This window comes from Onychomys torridus, chromosome 14, assembly GCF_903995425.1.
Source record: "Onychomys torridus chromosome 14, mOncTor1.1, whole genome shotgun sequence".
NCBI classification, from domain to species: domain Eukaryota; kingdom Metazoa; phylum Chordata; class Mammalia; order Rodentia; family Cricetidae; genus Onychomys; species Onychomys torridus.
The window spans coordinates 47,323,751-47,344,046 of record NC_050456.1 but is presented as its reverse complement, the minus strand read 5'-3'; the positions used below and the strand labels follow the sequence as shown (position 1 = coordinate 47,344,046).

Genomic DNA, 20,296 nt, shown 5'->3' with positions numbered 1-20,296 from the left:
TCTTGATATGATTTTCAGCCTTATTTTGATCTCCAATGAAAAATTTTAATTTCATTACATTAAAATTTGAAATTTGCTCAGTACTTAAGAGCTCTGGCTGCTCTTCCAGAGGACTCAGCAACCACATGAAAGTTCACAACCACCTGTAATTGCAATTCCAGGGGATTTGATGGTCTTCTTCTGGCATGCATGTGGTATACAAACACACACGTAGGCAAAACATCCATACATATTCACGTTTTTCTATTTACTTTGTGTGTGTGTGTGACACACACACACACACACACACACACACACACACACACACACACGAGCGTGCATGCATGCATGTGGGTAGCTACAGGGACAACTTGAAGGAGCTGGTGCTCTCTCTACTGCATGGGCCCTAGAGATATAAACCTAAGGTTATCAAGCTCAGCATCAAGCATCGTTACCCACTGGCCTCTTCACCAGCCCCCAAAATGCTTACTGTCAAAGATTAGACTATTTAGTTGTAAATAAAACAACAAACCTTTGTTCTAAACAGCAGATCTTTAAAGGCCTTACACTAATATGCTCAATGCTCTTTCAGGACAGTTCATTTCTTACCCACTTAAAGGAATGCTCCCTCCACTGATGGCTGCACTTGAAAATTAAATCTACAGAAGTTCTTCAACAGAAAACAGGGCCAGAGGAAATTTCAAACCATGCTCTCAGACAGGACAAAATCAGTCCTGACAAACATGCATGCTCTTCTGAAATTACGACGAAGATGGGGTTAGACTGTGCTCAGTGGGGAGCACTCGCCCACAACACACTTAACCAGACTCGCTCAATCTTTAGCACCTTAAAACAAAGCAAAGCAAAACAAAACCCAAGACACAGAGGCAAAAGACAAACAAGACAGAGACAGCATAGGACTTCCTTCATCCTCACCATACACAGACAATGGACAAGAACCCTGGAACAGGTGAAAGAACACAGGGCTAGACAGACACTGGTATGAGGGCCAAGCAGGGAGCGACAAAGGGCGTTCTGAGGCAGAGAGGTGGGGATAGTCTACACTGTGGAAGCAGAGGTAACATGGCAAGTCTGGCTTTGGTAATAAATTCTAGGGGGGTTGCAACTTTCCTATATAGCACTTCTTCATATCTAGATTAAATTCCTCACAGCTACAGTGTTTAGTTATTTCTTACTTGATTTTCAGTAGAAATTATTTTAAGTTCCCACTATCATATCTACTATTTCATGTGATTTAAGTGTTGACTACATATGCTAACAGAAATCAAGTATATTGGCTTTGGGATATAATTAAAAACAAAAGCACAGGTCCTTAAATTCACCTCTTGACTTTTTTCCAGTCTTGGCTTGCTCCCAAGAATAGAAAACAGAAGGAAGACTCTAAGACAAGCAACGGGATCGGACATGAGGGCACAACCTTAGAGGTGTAATGCTTAGAGGTGGGAGGCAGAAGCATCAGTTAGAACCCAATACGGTCTACATAGGGAGTTCCAGGCCAGTCTGGGCTTTATAAGGAGACTTTCTCAAAAACTAATGAACCAAAAAATAGGTAATAAGAAGCAAGAGTCTACTTTCCAGTACTTAAGAATCTGGACAAGCATTTGAGAACATTTTTTAAATTTACTTTTATTTATATGCATGTCTTCTCTGTGTGGCTATGCACATCTGTGATGGTGCTTGTGGAGGCCAGAGAGGCATCAGGTTCCCCTGGAGCTAGAGTTACAGGCATGTCGGTGCAAGGAACCAAACCTGGGTCCTTTTCAAGAGCTGTATGCTCTCTCAACCGAGCCTCATCTCTCCAGTCGCCAGGCTTTTTTGACTAGAACTGGGTGGGAACAGAACTAGGGTAATCGCTAAACTTACCTCCAGAAGCTAAAGACCTCCATCTCCTAGCACAGTTTCACAGCATGAGACAGCCGTATTCTGTGAGTTAATCTCACTGTTACTTAGTGCTTCCACTTAGCCATAGTAGACAATCTAGCAGTTTACCTCAGCATTGCGTCCCAGGGATCAAAGCCAAAGCCTGGCTCACTCTCAGCAGGCACTGTACTGCGCTCACTTCACTGCGCTCACTGCACTGCGCTCACTGCACTGCGCTCACCGCACCGCGCTCACAGCACCGCGCTCGCACCGCGCTCACTGCACTGCGCTCACTGCACTGCGCTCACTGCACTGCAGTCACACTGGTACCCTCTTTTCTCTTTTAAACTCAAGAACAGAAAATCCAGATCTTTGAACTTTGATTTTTCATGGACTAGGTCAGTATGATTTTGTTCTAAATAATCAGAAACTTAAGAAATATCCTGAACAGTAATTACTCATTAAGCTAAATTTAAAAAACCCCAGAGACAGGGTTTTAACATAGTAATAACAATACTGCTTGCCTAGAATGTGCCAGGCTTTGGTTAAGTTACTAACAGTGCAACAAATAAAAACAATAACAAAAACCTCCAAATACAAGTGTACCACCTGCTTACATACAGCTTTCCGTTTGGGTCTCAAGAAAACCTTAATACCAAAGGTTTAGAAAAATAATTAATTTGTCCAAGGTCAATAGTAATTAAGTGACAATAAAAACGAATTAAAAATCAAGTGTGGGCCTGAGTTTTGTGCACCACATGCATGCAGGAGTCACTGAAGGTCAGGAGAAGGCATCAGATCCTCTGGAAATGGAGGTAGAGGTGGTTTTGACACCCCCTTCCCATCATGGGCCTCTGCAAGTGCACTAAGTTCTCTTAACCATCAAGCCATCTCCCCTGCACCTGCCAAGCATTTAACACGCCATAAAAGGAAGAAGCAAGTCTTTGCAAGAAAGGAAAAAATTAAAAACTAGTATTACCTAATAACAGAGTCAAATTTTAGGTATGTGTAAAAAAGTTTGAATGATGTAGCACTGAACCACTTTTAGTAAAATTATATTGAAGAACCAAAATTTATAGGAGTATGTACATACCCAATGAATTCCTAAATCTTTAGGGAAGCTCTGATTTTAGCAAACCCACTCAGAAACTTTTCAAATGGTCTCAATACTTCAAACAAAGCTATTTTCAATTGTTTTATCACTTCATTTGTAGGAAGAAACAAATGTCAATGAAGGTATGGCTAATACAGTTTGTTTAGAAGGACCTCTAGCAGGCTAAGCAGACATCTGATGGCGAACGTCACCTCACAAGAAAGATAATGTAAAAAAGATTCATTGGCCCTGACATTTTGCTAGCTTTAAAGAAACTTATTTTTAAAAGCTTATTACAGTAAGGCAAAACTGTAGTCTCACAATCAATACAAAAACTGATCAAAAGTTAGTTTATATTAGAAATGTGCAGGAGCTGTGTTACTTTGATTTCATTCTTTATTCACCCTTGTTTTCTTCACTTTTTTCTTTTCTTCAACATTACAAATATCTGGTATAAATCAGCAAGTTCTAACCACAAAACTCAAGAGTGTGTGTGTGTGTGTGTGTGTGTCTCCTTTCCTGCTGCCTCTTCAAGGACATATCAATTACACAGACGTGTATGTAACAGAAAGTAGTTTTCTTTAGCTTATTTCCTTTACTCTGTCTACTTGTTCACAACTCTGGCCCCAAATTATATAACTGTTAATACAAAACAGAAGCTGAAACACATAACATAGAAATATCTGAGAATTACTTGATTATATCTTACTCTAATCTACAATTTTTTTAGGATTCGTCTTACAAGATAGTTTTCTCTGCTGATAAATGAGAAAAATTTTTTTTATCTGCAATAAAGCAAGGGTTTGAATGTATGTCAATTTTAAGGAAATCTTAATAAATTAAAATTCTTACAACTTATAACAGTATTATTTACTGGTTTCTGACTGCTTTGAAAAAAAATTCAATTTATCCCTTCTGAGTATTTTCTCTATCAATTCCTTTTTTGAGCCTTTATTATATATATTACAAATTTACAAGTACTTTCATTAAAAATAACTTTTCTAATGACATTTTAAATTCTTATGGAATGTTTTGTCTACTCACAGATAAATGATGTATCATTTGGAAACTGAAGGTGTCTTCTCAGAGAAATAAACCAGTTGCTCCATCCTTCCCTCACTTAAAACAACACTGTTGCTTCTGGCTGTGAGGGCTGACACCCTCTCTTATCATGTGTGTTTAATTAAAATACTGACAAGAAGACACTTAATTTTTAAGGGAGTATTTCTGTTGTAGTCTGATGTGTTAGCAGATTATTAGCAGAGAAAAATATTTGGTAAACACTATTACACTTCTTTAGAAATATTTTTCAGTTCTTGCACAAGACGAGGAGTTTCATTATGATTTCTTAAATCTTCCAAGAAATAAATTACCAATGCCCGGCACTATATTTCAATTTACTTTGAACAGCTTTGAGTTCAAAGTCCACAATGAAGGTATCAATGAAAACCATAGTGGATTATCAATTGGAAGAAAGAATAGTTCTTTTAAACCTGTGGGAAAGCGAGCTATGGAATCCATGAGCAGGAACAGAAAGAAGCAGGGAATGTGGCTTAGTGGTGAGGGAGGGAAGAGGAGTCGAAAGCAGAGGAGGAAGAGGAGGAAGAGGGGAAGAGGGGAAGAGGGGAAGAGGGGAAGAGGGGAAGAGGGGGAGGAGGATTGGAAACTCACTACAAAGGCTGACACAGGAGGGTAACTGGAACCCAAGACACGTGAGACCAATTTGAGCAATGTAGTGAGAAAGAGGGTATGAAAAATAAGAAAACAAATAATAAAACTAGAAATTATTTTACTTTTTGTGTGAAAACAAAACATTACATTTTCCATAAACTAACCTAGCTTAAGCTATATACAAAGTGTAAACAGCCTGATTCTAAGTAGTACACATGGCCAAATGTATTAAGATTTTAAACTAATAACAGATCAATCCAGACTTTATGAGGGAGGAGAAGGAAACGGAGAGATGGTGAGAAATGAGGGGTAAGCAAGAAGAAATAGGGAATGACTCTCAGTGGGAAAAATATTAAAATTCCTTCATACAAGTACACTAAATACATAGTTTTCCCACTGTAATCACATCTGAAGGCATGCAGCAGTGTCTCTGAACACTTAGCTGGAATAAACCTGGAACAAACGCTGTCAGATCCTGACCAAGGAACTTCCCCTTCCCTTACGACTTGCTGATACCCCACATCCCATGTAGAAACTCCAGCCCCTTTTCCCTCACCACCTAACTCAATCCCCCACTGTCTCCTGCATCCTGAAAGCTGCATCACGGTAGCCCGATAGGCGGGGCAAGGCAGTTTTGAAAGATAAAATGCCTTGTCTGGACAAACAATTCCAGGAGGTAGAGACTATGAAAGCCCCTGAGGCTGCACTTACCTTCCCATTCCTAAACCCCAGGCACTCCCTTCCCTCTTTGCAGACCACTCCTCCACACACATCCAGGCCTGTCCTTCCTGGGTCAAACAGTCCTTTCTGCTGAGGTCAAGCTGCTGGTCTCTTTCTGACTTCTGTCTCTTTAAGCTGCCCCAGAAGTCTAGCATACATTATCTATGACTATTTTGTTTGTTTATTATTATTATTATTATTATTATTATTATTATTATTATTATTATTTGAGACAGGGTTTCTCTGTGTAGCTTTGCACCTTTCCTGGATCTCGCTTTGTAGACCAGGCTGGCCTTGAACTCACAGAGATCCGCCTGCCTCTGCCTCCCAAGTGCTGGGGTTAAAGGCGTGCGCCACCACCGCCCGGCTATCTATGATTTTTTAAAACAGAAGCATGAACATCTGAAATAGGCATTCTAAAAAAATTACCAAAGAAAAGTAAGTGAGATAGAGTAGCAACTGCTCCATATTTGAGATAAAAAGACTCATGGAAGAACAAATATAGCATATATATGATGCTTGTGGGCAAACCGGGTTAGCATGAGCCCTGGCCAGGTGCACCAAGTGCAGGTTAGCTACCACGTTCTATCTAAACCACTACTTGCTGCAGTGGCAACTCCAGATCTGGCAAATTCAAATTGGACCCTCCCAAGTATTAGCTTGATGTCTTTATCAAGTGTGATGTGACTGAGAGTCAACTGTTGCTCCTTTATCACTTTGTTAGAGACGTCTCATCATGCTGCCCTGGCTGGTCTGGAACTCACAATCTTCTCACATTCGTCCCCAGTAGTTAGGATTACATGTGTGCACTGGTACTGGCTACTTCCTTCATCTCTGAAACAGAGATGACAGAGACCTTCGTAACAGGATCATTATAGGAATGGTGTTTGCTAAGGTACCTAGGCTGCAGGGTTCAATAGGCATGGGAATGGCAGAATGATGGAAAAATAGAAGCATGTCTTTATCACATCTAAAAACCAGGAATCACAAGAAACAGCACCAGCTCTAAAGAAAACACAAATTAACGTGCAGGGCAACATTTCTCAAAATGACTTCTACTGGCTTCTAACACAGCTCTGAAAGTATTGGTGTGTGCAGGAACAAAGTTCATTGATTAAATATTCTAAGTGTGGGAATATACATCTGCCATCACTCATCAATCTCATTAGGTCTACACTGCCAGCTAACATTATAAAGGCTTAAAGAAATTCTTTCTGAGAAGGCTTTTGACCTAATACTCTCATGGTTTTTGGACACATAACTCTTTTGCACATAAATCGTATCCTAGGTCCAGGTTTTCAGTTTTTGTCAGGCAATAGAATTTAGAGATAAGTTGATCCCACATGAGTAGTTCCTGTTTGTCTTACTGACAGTCATAAAAAATAGATTTTAAGATGTAGTTATCATTTTCATTATTATTTAACTTTGCTTTCCAGTGGTTTGATTTTTAAAAAGTTGAGTTAATAGGAAATGTGAGAATATCAACTCACTTTACAGTATAAAGCCTGTAGTATCGGATCATTTGTGCTGGTTAGTTTCTGTCAACCTGACCCAAAACTAGACATATTTGGGAAGACAGACTCTCAACTGAGGAACTGCATCTTTTCAGACTGGCCTGTGGGCATGTCAGGGAGGTATTTTCTTGGATACCGAGTGATGTGGGAGGGTGCAGACCATTGTGGGCAGTGCCCCTCGTAGGCAGGTGGTCCTTGGCTGTATAAAAGAGTAAGCTGAGCAAGTCACATAGATCATGTCGATGAGTAGCTTTCCACCATGGCTCCTACCCTAACTTCCCTCAATGATGGACTCTGATTCTCTCCAAGTCACTTTCAGTCACTGTGTTCATCACAGCAACAGGAAGCAAAGGAGGCCACGAATAGAACCAGGAGTGCAGTATTTCTGTGACAGACCTGACCATAATGTGTTTGGGAGAACTGTGGCGAAAACTGGAACCCAGGGCTGGTAAAGCTGGTAAAGAGTTTAACAGGCTGTTCTGTTAACAGCCTGGAAGAGAAGAAGATCGAGGGAAATGCAGACAATGGAAGCCCAGCATGTAAAGAGAAGTTTGAGTCTCTCAAAGATTTTATTAGGGCTTTCCTATGATATTTTCAAATTAAGAATCTCTAGTTTCTGGTTGCTGAGGTTGAAGAATCATCAGTGATTTCTAATAGAGCAGCATCACTAAAGTGCAATGTTTACTTAGATAGGACAATCGATACTAGTTAGCAGAGGTTGAAAAATAAACTGATTAACAAGAGACCAGCAACACTGTGTGGTGATATATTGTGTACCCTAATAAACTTGCCTGAGGAGCAAAGGACAGAGCCAGTCACCAGATTAGACGGAGAGGTGTGTGGTGGCACACAGCTTTAATTCTTGTACTGGGAAGCACACATTCCTTTAATCCCAGGAAGTGATGTCTGGGCAGAGAAAGGTACATAAGGCGTGAGGAAACAGAAACTCACTCTCTTGAGGCAGAGGATTTTGTAGAGGTAAGAACTAGTGGCTGGCTGTTCTGCCTCTCTGATCTTTTGGCTTTCACCCCAGTATCTGGCTCTGGGTTTTTTTTTATTATAAGACCTTTTAAGATTCGTGTTACAACACTGAGGAGAAATTTTTTGGCAACTATTTCCTCCAGGAGAACACAATGAAGCTGTGGTCCCCTGCCAAGGCTGCATCTCAAGATGGCAGATGAAACTGGCAATGTGAAAGTCTCCCGCACAGTTTGTGCCAACTGGTTTTTGATGGCTCAAAATTTCAGAACTGAAGAGGTCATGAAGACAAGCTGAGGCCCGGCACCTTGTGGCAGGGTGGGAATCCCTGAGAGGACATGAGACCCACTGGTGAAGATGTAGCCTTCACTGCAGTGGAGACTCCAGAATATGGGGAGATGACAATACCATGGGAGAACCACCAAGGATGGTAGTATGGTGGAGTGAAGCCAATGAGCCTATGACACAAGCTGTGCTCAAGCCCTTTGATACTTAGAAGATCATAATTGAGTCCCAGACACTGGACACTGAGCCATTTACACTACTGGGATTTCCCTTTTGAAATAAGAAAGTATACAACTTGTTTTTGTTTTTTAAGGTTTATTTTTTATTATTTGAATTATGTATACAGATGTGGGGAGTATGTGTACCTGAATGCAAGTTCCCAAATAGGTCAGTGGTATGAGATCCCCCTGGAGCTAGCATTATAGTAGTTGTAAGCCACCTGATGTGGGTCCTGGGAATTGAACTCAGGAAGAGCAGTATGTGCTCCTAACAACTGAGCCTTCTCTCTAGCCCCTTGTTTTATTTTTAGAGGAGCACACAATAAGAGATTTTGGATTTTTAAGAATTTGGGCTTTTAAATTGCAGGAATTTTTAAAACACTGTGGAAATTTTAAAAGTTAGATTGTCTTATACTGTGATATTAATAGTAACATGATACATTAGGGACAAGTAACAAAGGAGCGACTATGGTTTACTAGTGATGTATTTGTATATTGTGTTGGCAAAGGGTCAGTTGTGCTGGTTTACACTAATTTGACATAAACCTAGACTTACCTGAGGAGAATCTAAGTTGAGGAATTACATCTATCATATTGGCCTACAGGTATGGCTGGGAGCATTTTCTTGATTAGTGGCTGATGTGAGGGGGCCAGACTATGGTGGGCAGTACCACTGGTTACATGGCATGTTCATAAGAATTGCAATAGTCCCTCCAAATTAAGGGAATGTTTGTTTTAGGAAGGAAGGGGAGGATTGGGAGCTTCATGAAGTAAATAAAAAGGCACATGTCAGGGAGAACAGGAACTTACAATCTCATTCTTCAGGGCCCTTTCCCAGCAGTGAAAAAAAGAAGCGAACAATTATTGGGGGCAGAGGAGAGATTCTGTCCAACTAAACTGGCTGAAAAAGAAATTCAGACTGTCAAGCTGTTTGCCAGCTGCACAGAGTGAGTAAAGTTTGCAGTTTTGGGGAGCTGCTACCCACATTGGTATAGGCTTTCCGGTGCTGAGTTGCTTTTACATTATCCTTGCTCCTTGTAAGTAATCCTTTACCCATAGTCCAGTTAGTGACGCCAATAAAAAACGCACTGGCTCACCAAATTGGACATTGGTGCAGCCATTACTTTGGTCTGTCCTGGCTCCTTTTCTGGGATGAATAGACATGTATTACATCTCCCCAGGAAAAGTCTGTGAAACAACAGCCACCCCTGGGCAGTTAAAAAAAGCAATTTGAGGAAGCAAGTCACGGGCAAGCCAGGAAGCAGCTTTCCTCTCTGGTTCCTGCCCTGACTTCCCTCAATAACCGACTGTGAGTGGGACATGTAAGCCAAATAAATCTTTCCTCCCCAACTTGTTTGCGGTTGTAATGTTTATCCCAGCAACAGAAAGCAAACCAGGACAATATTCAAACCAGTGCTTTTGTTCTAAGAGCAAAGAACTGATCCTGGTCTTTAATTCAAGCTGCCATTACTTACATTCTCTTAAAGCTGGCCCTTCTCATAGACACTTTGTGACAGTGTAAGTAAACCAAAGCAAAACATGCTGTGCTATTTTTACTTACCTAATATTTTCACAGCATAGTGAGGACTTTCTAAAACAAGTCCTTCTTCGGTGTCAAATATAGGGTTATCTATTCCAGTCTTTGGAGGAATTTGAGCTAGTTTCTTCAGTCTCATGGAAGAGTTTAGGTCAAGTTCTTGCTTTTTCCCTTCTTCCTCACGCCTGCGTCTCATATCCTCCTGCTGCTGCCGAATCCGCTCCAGCTGTGCACTTCTTCGCACGGGCATCATCCTGGTGCCCAAATCTCCAGGGCAGTCAACAGCCATCTCTCGGTGCTTCTGATGTTCCTCTGGTGATGCAAGATCAAGATTTTTTATTCCGATGGCTGATTCCTCTGTCACATGCCCATTCATATACGATGTTGTCATGGTTATCTATAAAACCTGTACCACTTTTTAGATATCAATTTTCCTATAAAGCCAATTCTTTTAATTCTGTAGTATAAAATCCATGTTACTTCAAAGAAAAAAAAACTTCTCATATCACATAATAACGCTATGAAAATGTATCCATGAGGGAAATCTAAGAGGAAAGATGAAGGAAAAAGTGTAAGAATTACAATATAAAAACAAACTTTACATAGCCCATTTCCCATTTCTACACAATATAAAAAATATCTACTATGTTCTTAGTGTAGTTTACAATGCAAATTAAGGTAAGGCCATGCGTTCCCTTCATTTTACTGATAATGTTGAGAACATCAAGATATTTTTTAAAAAGTTGCCCCTCCAGAATATAAAGTATACTATTCAATTTACAGGTTAAGAAAACCAGTTTACTGTAAAGTTTAGCAGAGCGAGAAAGTAAACCAGTTTGGCTATTAATTCTATAGAGAATAGGTGCTTTGGATATAAAGATATATTTCAACAGTCACTTTAAACATCTCAATCTTATTCTTAATTAATACACACAGGATTAGTTAACTGTGTGAACAACAGCAATGTAAATGGCTAACTTGAAATACAGATAGTGTTTTTAGGTTAAATTCATTTTTAAGTGGGTTTTGTAATGAAGATGATGCCCCAAAACAATAAGGCTTATCAGTGAAACTATCTAAGGACAAAACTACATAGATTAGAAAAGGACTATGTAGAACATCAGTCTTTATAACTGGTCAATTTATAAAGAAAATTAAAATTATGTAAGGACTCATTTAGAGAAAATGGTAGTTTCCATACCATTAAACCAAAGACATATAGCAAAAGGAGCACACAGACCAGAAAACTGAATTTTCATTTTGGCTCTATTATATTTCCCAGCTTGTTTGCTTAGAGACAGTTTCCCTCTGAACCTCAGAGGCACTTAGAAAACTTACTCACAGAACTTTATTTTAGTTTTAAAAAAGATAATGTATACAAGTTACAAAATAAATATGTGTGCTATTAGTATTAACTTGATTCTATCTTAAGAATCCTCCAACATAAATTAAACTAGAAAAACAGTTTATTCAATGGCACTAGGTTTTAATCAAGCCACTTAGGCATAAATTACAGGATGTTTATGTGTGCAGACCCACACATTAAATTTAATTAGCTTCTTCTGCCCAGGCTTTAAAAATATTTACAATAATGAGTCTTCTACCTCCTTGAGTTGAGCATCATTTCAGTAAAGATGTTTAGAGTACAATGCTGACTGAGCAAAACCCGGGTTTTTAGACAGTATTCCTAATTCCAATCAATCTTCTTTCTAATGTCATTACAGTGAAACAGGTAAAAAGACAAACTACTATACAAATAAACTCCTATCCAGGCCCTGGGAGAACCACTAAGATCAACAATCAGGAAAATAGACACAAATGGCAGGAACTGCTAACACTGTATTTTTATAAGAATGACAGATTATCCTCATCAAACTTTAAGTCTCTTTATAAGCATGTGACCTATATATAAGCACCATATTTACCATTATGTTGACTTCTGTTCCATGAAAATTAGAGCTATGTAATTTATATTAGGTGATCTTTAAGCTGTGTTAATTATAAAAAGGTATAAATTAAACTAGAAACAACTTACTTAATGTTTTCATTATAAGTAAGCAGAAATTTGCATAGAAGTTATTATAGTGCTATGGTTAATTTTAATTTTAAAAACCTAGGAGTTTACATATTTCCAAAAATGAACTCTTAGTTTTTTAAATTTGTAATTATTGGATATTTTAAAAATGTGTATATATTCACTACACTGAATCATGAAAGAGAATTATAAATCATACACCTGGATCAGAATTCTCATCATTAGACTATTATTAATCCACTTAATACTCTATTTTAGCTATTTCTCCTAAGTGTCCAGTTTAGTGAGAGAGAAAAAAATTAAATGTTTATTTTCCTCTGGTTCTCCTCATCTGATTCCAAATGTTTTAGAGAACAGGTTATGTCTTATTTTTACATCTCCAGTACTTAACATAATACATGTGATAGAGGAAATGGCCAAGAAATATTTGTTCAACAAAATTCAAGAGTATCATAAGTCTGAAGAGGGTGCAGACATCTAAAACAGAGTAACAAGAAACAAGGAAAATCTAAGGATACAGTTCTTTGTGCTGCACTCTGAAATACAACTATCCATATACAAGTAGGGTCTGTTGAAGATAAATGGAAATCACATGACCAAATGATAGAGATGGAAGAAACCAAAACTCAATACCAAGAAACAAGCATTTGTATCAAAGCTGGGGAACAAAGCAGGATATTGGGGAAATGGTTTCTTATATAATCTTATGCTTTCGGTAGAGAGGCAGGAAAGACAGACTTCACATGCATGATTACGTTCACTGCCTACCTATAGTCTAACCCCTCCCCTCCAGTTGTCTTTTCTTCTCTTTTCTAGCATGTAATACCCTTTGACCAGCAGCTGGAAAGTCTCATTTTAAGTGATCAGCATTCCTCTGACATTTTAAGAGACTGGACTATGTTTCCATAGAAACAGCTTTGTCAGCTAATACAGGACTTAGGCCAAAAATAGTGAAAAGAACTTACATTATGCAAACTGGAAAACCTTGTCTTCTGTCGGTTTCTCTACTCTGTTTTTTCTCCAAAATTCAAGTTAGCTTTCTTATTCTGCAAAACAGAAAAAGGAGATAATTAACTAAGCATAAAAGTATGCAAGTATGTTTTGTTGGGAAGTGAAAAAAATATTCTTTTTGCAGATAGGGTTTTTTTTTTTTTTTTTGCAAAGTTAGTTATATAATATGATATATATCATTTTTTTGCACACCACTATCATCCCAGTCACTAAGAGACATCAATTAAAATGAGTGTTGTTATATTTTAATGTAAACATAAAATGCTGATCATAGTGGTAAATGTCTGTAAGGCCAGTGCTTGGGAAGTACTAAGACAAGTGGATTCTTGGAGCTCATTGGCCAGCCAACCCAGCCAAAATAATGAGCTCCAGGTTCAGTGATACTGTTTAAAAAAAATAGGGTAAAGAGGGGTTGAGGAGCTTACACACGCACATGTATATGTGTATACCCACACAAACACATATATACACCACACATACACATGAAAAAAAAGCTAGTTAAAAGCCCACATACTGTACAATTCTATTTATTGTCTAGAACTGGTAGGACTATAAAGACAGAAAGTAAATAGGTTGCTTAGGATTTAGGTGGGAAGGTGGGCAAGAGAATTTTAACTGAGGTGTGTAGGTTTGTTTCTTCAGGGAATGATAAAAATTATTGGTGGTGGTCATATAGTTTGAATATACTAAATACTAATACATTGTAAATGTAAAATGGGTGAACTGTTGGCATGTGAACGATATAAAACAATAAAGCACAATGAAGTAACACTTAAAACATTGTAACAGCTATCTTGGTTATCAGCCTGATACACCTGGAAAGGGGGAGCTTCATTTGAGGAATGATTCCATTGAACTGGCCACAGGGATGCCAGTTGGACCTTTGCTTAACTGCTAATGATGGAGGAGGGCCCAGATGTTTCAGGGCAGTTCCCCACCTTCAGGCAGTGGGCCTTGGCTTTGTAAGGAAGGTAGCTGTGTAAAACTGGGAGAGCAAGCTAGCAAGCATTGTTCCTCCTAGGTCCATTTCAGTTCCTGCCTCTGGGTTCCTGCCTCTGGGTTCCTGCCTCATTGACGGCTGTAAAAAGTGAGACAGAATAAACCTTTGCTTCCCCTAAGCTGTTTTTGGTTTTTGGTCACTGTGCTTATCACAACAACAGAAACCAAACTAAAACAATAAAATCATTAAGATTAAAAAGAAGGAAGGTTGGAGAAACCCAAACTCACAAAGTTCATGGACTCAGTTCTCCTTCTGCCACGAATAGACTCAGGTTTGTAAGGCTTGGCAGCAAGTACTTTTACTTGCAGAGTGCTTTCCAGCCCTACATAAACTATCTTTAAAATTCACTACATTGAACACTTAAAATCAGATTTTAATGTAAGTTTTGCCAATTCATCAATTTTAAAGGAAAACAAAGCCTGATTGTACACTTAAACAACTCTTCTAGAGCTGGGGATAAAGTCCAGTCTAGAATTCTTACTTAGTATGCATGAGACCCTGTGTTCAAATGCCAGCCTACCCCCGCCCCACACACACACCCAAAATAAAAAGGAGTTATCATTGTTATGTGTGAATTATACCTCAGAGGAACAGCTGTATGTGTGTGTTGCTGGGGGTGAGGATGGGGGTGTGACACAGGCAGACTCATGTAGCTCAGGCTGGCCCAACTCACTATGTAACTAATGATGACCTTGGAACTCCACTGCCCCCCTACTCAGAAAAAAAAAAAAAATCACAGAAGGAACTAGCTATATCCAAAACAAAGTAAATACAAGTCAAAATCAAAATACATTTGGATTAGTCATACAAGGTATCAACTTGGAAATTATTACTCAGTAAAAAAAAGTACAACTTTAAACAAAAATCAATCCAAGATCCAGCTGAAAAAAAGTTTGTGTTTTGTTGTTTTTGTTTTTGTTTTGTTTGTTTGCTTTGAGACAGGGTTACACATACAGCGTAGGCTGGCCTAGAATCCGATGTGTCTGAGGCAGACTTGCAACTCCTGATCCTCTTGCCTCCTTACCCTCAGTGTGGGGACTACAATCATGTATTACTATTCCTGGATGGAGAAATAGTTTATAAATTTCAGAAGGAAATAACTGTTGTTCTTGCTTTGGAGATCTATACTTTATTATTTTTAATTATGTGCATTTGTATCTTTTTGCATTTGTATGTGCACACATGTGCTAGTTCCTGTGGAAGCCAGAGGCATTAGATCCCTGGAGCTGGAGTTACAGATAGTTGTGAGCCACCTGACAGGGGAGCTGGGAAGGGGAGTACATGCTCTTGACCACTGGGCCACCTCGACAACACAGGAAGCCTTTGTAAAGAAACACTTAAACATCTGAAGTAAATTGAACTCAGCTCAACAGCACACTATCAAATTAAAAGACCAAGTACAAATAACCTGGGTTTACTTTTTAGTAGATCACACTGGCAAGTCTTGTAAAGTCATTTTAAAATCTTACATAGTTTAGTTTTCAGATACGAGTGCATTTACTTGTCATCCACATAATTGCATTCCAAAGGAGTTATTGCTATTTGCACATCATTAAAACTAACTATATTAAAACACACAATGCCAAATAAGTGTATAGGGAGTGGAAACAAAATTCCATTAAAAAAATATTTAGCTGGGCACCATGGTGCACGTCTGTAACTCTAGAACTTGGAATATAACATAGGAGGATCAAGAGTTCAAAACAAAACAAAGCTGGGCAGGCAGCTCATGCTTGTAAACTTAAGGATCCCTGAGTCAGACTAGCCTGGACTATCCAGAGGCAGGCGGATCTCTGTGAGTTCAAGGCCAGCCTGGGCTACAAAGTGAGTTTCAGAACAGCTAAGGCTACACAGAAAAACCCTGTCTCGGAAAAACCAAAAAAAGAAAAAAAAGTTTAGAGTAAAAACCCAATAAAGATCTCAAAGAGGGGCAGGAGAGATGGCTCAGAGGTTTAAGAGCACAGGCTGCTCTTCCAGAGGTCCTGAGTTCAATTCTTAGCAACGACATGGTGGCTCACAGCCATCTTTAATGAGATCTGGGGCCCTCTTCTGGTGTGCAGACATACAGTCTGGCAGAACACTATTCAAAATAAATAAATAAATCTTATAAATAAATAAAAACTGACATAAAAAAATCTCAAAATGGGCTAAGGGTAACATATATCTTTAAGCCATTAAAAATCTTCAGCCTTTGAGGACAGAAAACAGTAAGAATCTTGACACTCAGCTAGATACCAGTAAGATGATGTCATCAGTTTAGAAGATCTATTTATCTTCTGATATAAACTTTCAAGGATCTAGCAGTTTTTACATTCCTGAACAAAATTATATAATCAAACACATCTGAACTCAAGTTTCAAGTTTACTTAAGTTTACAAGTTTCTTCTTTCCTCCTATGATTGTGGGTCAGACAATTGCCTTAACATAAAAATAATATAATACAGACCAAGTAGATAGGAAAAATACTGCTACATTTATAATTTACAAAACTCAACCCAAAAACTGGTTAAAGACTTAAACATTAAGACCAGAAACTGAAAGTTACAAGTATTAAAAACATGGGTTGGGGATGGGAGATTGAACACTTAGTCATAGTGACTGTTTTGAGGGACTCACCCAAAGGCACAGCCAACAAAAACAAAAACAAATACTATGCCACTGAAAAGGTTGGTGTAGCAAAGGGATCAACGGACCAAAGGCCGCTTCCAATGAGAGACAACATCTGCACATCACGAATCAAGAAAAGTGAGTATCCAAGATGTGCAAGGAGCTTAACAATTATACACTAAGAAAAATGCAAGAAAAACACAATTAGGGGGCTAGAGAGCTGGTACAATGGGTAAATATGCAAGCATGAGGAACTGATCCAATCCTCAGCACCCACAAAAAGGCCAAGCACTGCTTTGCACATCTGTATTCCAGCTTTTGTGGGTGGGGGAAGGGCGCAGAGACAGGGGTTCAATGGCCAGCCAGTGTATCTGAAAAGATGAGCTCCAGGTTCAGTGAGAGACCCTTCAAACCAAGTGGGGGAGGGGGTAACAAAGACACCTCACATCAGCTCACACACACACAAACATGTACATACACATGCATTGTGCACAAATATTTTTAATTAAAAAGAGAAACAGAAAAAAATGGAACACATATACAATACCATTCAGCTTTTAAAAAGAAACTTTAGCCATTTTTATAAATATGGTATCAAAGAATAATATGCCAAGCAACATAAGCTGTGCACAAAGACAAGCACTACATGCCCTCACCTAGACGTAAAGTAATAACAGACATTTAGGAAGAAGCAAAGAATAGACGGCAGCTAGAGAGGGATAGGAAGAGGGGAATGACAACGTCTAAGGACACAAAATCTCAGGAGAGCAAGAGAGCAATACCTGAGTATACTAAATAGTACAGTGAATACAGTGAACAAAGTATTACCCAGTCAAAATGGCTAAGATAATACGTTTCTAATGTTTTCACAGCAGACCCTTTATCTTTGTGATAGTGGATGATCCCAGGACCATTCAAACAAGAGGAGGAGAGGGAACTTTTAAGTATTTGAGTTGATGTGCAGATTATTTAGCTTGATCATTCCATTCTGTATTTAATAATCATAATGGCTACTTTGTACCCCAAAGCACATGCCTTTTAATAATTTAAAGCAAACAGCAGTGTTTAAAAAATTCATTCTCATGGAACTGTGTTATCAGAGAACTGAAAGAACATATGGCAGATAAGCAGCAAACAGCAGAGTCCAGCTTCTCAGTGACTTAGGATGGAAACAGCCAGTAAACAGCTATGCAGTGGGGTGGGCAACAGAAGGAATGCTCTGTATGGACTTCAAAGGGGCGCCTGAGGTCCAGGAGTTCAGCAGAGTCTGGTGTTAACTCAGCTCTGGAAATAAATCAAGTTAATCTGTTCCGGGTAAACTGAAAGCCAAGGGATCTTGAGTTCGGTGCTACTTGGTATTAGCCACAAGGAAAACGGAGTCATTCCAACCCACTCTGATGCTGACCACTCCCACTGACCAGATGGTGGGCCACACACAGAGCAAAAGGGATACCTTCCAGCTTTTGCCTTTCCAGGGAGCTCACAAAGAAATCACAGAGAGTAGAGACAGAGGCAGAGAGCAGGCACTCCTGCCTACAGAATCATTACACAGACAGCACACTTTTGTTAAAACCTGCCTCTCCTTCCCTTTCAGAATTTGCTGGTAGGTACATAAGTTCATAATTTCACTACATGTATATGTACATATACACACTGTTATATATACATGCACACTAGCCTGGGTTTTGTTGTTACTTTTTCTAACAGTAAAGTTCTTTTATCCATTCCTTCTTCCTCCACACGTTTATTATATATGCATATTTTTGTTTGGTTTGGTTTTTCGAGACAGGGTTTCTCTGTGTAGTTTTGTGCCTTTCGTGGAACTCGCTCTGTAGACCAGGCTGGCCTCCTAGCTATGCCTGCTTTGAGCCTAGTCACGACCATGCATTTGTTTTGTTTGCGGTGTGCAATGCACATGTGTGTGGAGGCAGGAGGAGAACATCACATGTCCTGCTCACTGCCACTCTACCTTCACTCCTTTCTCACTGCACCTGGAGCGTGGCTGTCTGTCCCAGGGAACCCAGTGAACCTCTCCATGCTTTCTGTCACTGGGGTTGCAGCACACGCAGCCACACCTAGCTTTTATTTAGGTAGGTGTCTGAGATCCGAAGTCAGGTCCTTGTACTGTGCCACAAGTACTCTTTCTTACCCATTAAGCTATCTCCCAGCCCTAAATGGAGGTTTTATCTCCCCTATTCTTTTGAGTTAAAGTATTCTTTGACTTTTGAGCAAGCATAAATTGTGTACAGAGCATCTTGTTGCTATTTCTTAGCTGAGCTATGGGTATAGTCCAGCAACAGCGTTTCTATAGTTACGCAAATGTTGTGCTTGAACTCATCTCCAGAAAACTAGTAGTAGGACTAGCGACGATTAACAGTGAACACAGAAATAAAATAAAGTGCAGAAATAAAGTAAAAACCAAGAACCAACTGTAGCATCTCCCGCTTGAACTACAGCAGGAATTGTGTGGTCGTAATAAAAACTGAAAATTTAAGCAACAAGTAACAGAAGAAAATGGAAAATGAAAAGCAAAAGAAAGTTCAATATTCAAAATGTGAAAAGGGAGAAGGCAGGAGAAACAAGGTTGTAATTTTAGAAAGTGGTGGAGAATGAAAGATGGAATGGATAAAAGAACTGAAAAGAGAAAAAGTAACAACAAAACCCCAAATAATAAATATGCAGTTGGATGGTGGTGGTGGCGGCGGCAGCGCACGCTTTTAATCCCAGCACTCGGGAGGCAGAGGCAGGTGGATCTCTGTGAGTTTGAGGCCAGCCTGGGCTACAAAGCAAGTTCCAAAAGCTACACAGAGAAACCCTGTCTCAAAAAACAAAAAAAATAAGATAAAATAAAATAAAAAATAAAAACCCTGCTATCTGGGATCTGGAAGGATAGATGGCTGTGTGGTTACAAGTACTGGCTGCTCCTGCAGAGGATCCAGGTTCTATTTCCAGCACCCACACCCAGTTCAACTCTAGACGCAGGAACAGATGTCCTCTTCTGACTTCCACAGGCACTGCGTGCAAGGAGTGTCCAGAAACACATGCAGGTAAAACACCCACATGTGGTGATACTATATTTGTAAAATGTGATTTTATTTGTATATTAATAAAGGTGCCTTGGGGTCAGAGCAAGCCATAGCAGAAGCTGGGCAGCAGCGTTGGTGGTAGTGGTGGTGGTGGTGGTGGTGGTGGTGGTGGTGCACGCCTTTAATCCCAGCACTTGGGAGGCAGAGCTAGGTAGATCTCTGTGTGTTCAAGGACACAGCCAGCATGGCAGACACACGCCTTTAATCTCAATACCAACCATAGAAGACCTGGAGGTCTGTACAGACAGGCAGTGACGAGGAGGTCATGTAGCTAGGTTTACAACCAATGAGAAAGCAGAACAGAAAGTCTATAAAAAGACAGGACACACAGGAAGTAGGTCTCTTGCGGAGAGGAAAGACAGCAACAGCAGTGAAGGGTAAGGTTTTCAGCTCTCAGCTATTGCTCTGACCTCTTGGTTATAAACTCTGTATTTGGCTCTGTGTTTCTTATTTAACGAAAGTTACATCTATACCCACACAAATAAAATAAAGGTTAAAATGCAAACAAAATACAATTTGCTTTTGAATTGCTAACTTAAGCTTCAAAAGAAATCAAGTGGTAGCTCAGTTGTTAAGAGCACATGCTGCTCTTGCAAAGGACTAAGCTCAATTCCCAGCACCCACATCAGGCAGCTCACAACCACCTGTAACTCTAGATCCAATAGATCTGATGCGCTCTCT

The 20,296-nt window shown here is 39.5% G+C and overlaps 1 protein-coding gene across 2 annotated transcripts in view; it reads right to left on the bottom strand.

Moving 5' to 3' along the window:
- Mpp5 (membrane palmitoylated protein 5) overlaps positions 1-20,296 on the bottom strand; it is a 94,972-nt gene that overhangs the window by 35,881 nt on the left and 38,795 nt on the right. The window contains exons 2-3 of one of the 2 annotated variants that reach the window (XM_036205819.1): positions 12,877-12,957; positions 9,901-10,421 (exon numbers count right to left, since the gene is read on the bottom strand). In XM_036205819.1, coding sequence (XP_036061712.1) covers positions 9,901-10,267 — 367 coding nt within the window. In that variant the 5' untranslated portion in view covers positions 10,268-10,421; positions 12,877-12,957. The remainder of the gene's footprint in view (positions 1-9,900; positions 10,422-12,876; positions 12,958-20,296) is intronic. The other variant, XM_036205820.1, reaches the window with a different exon arrangement.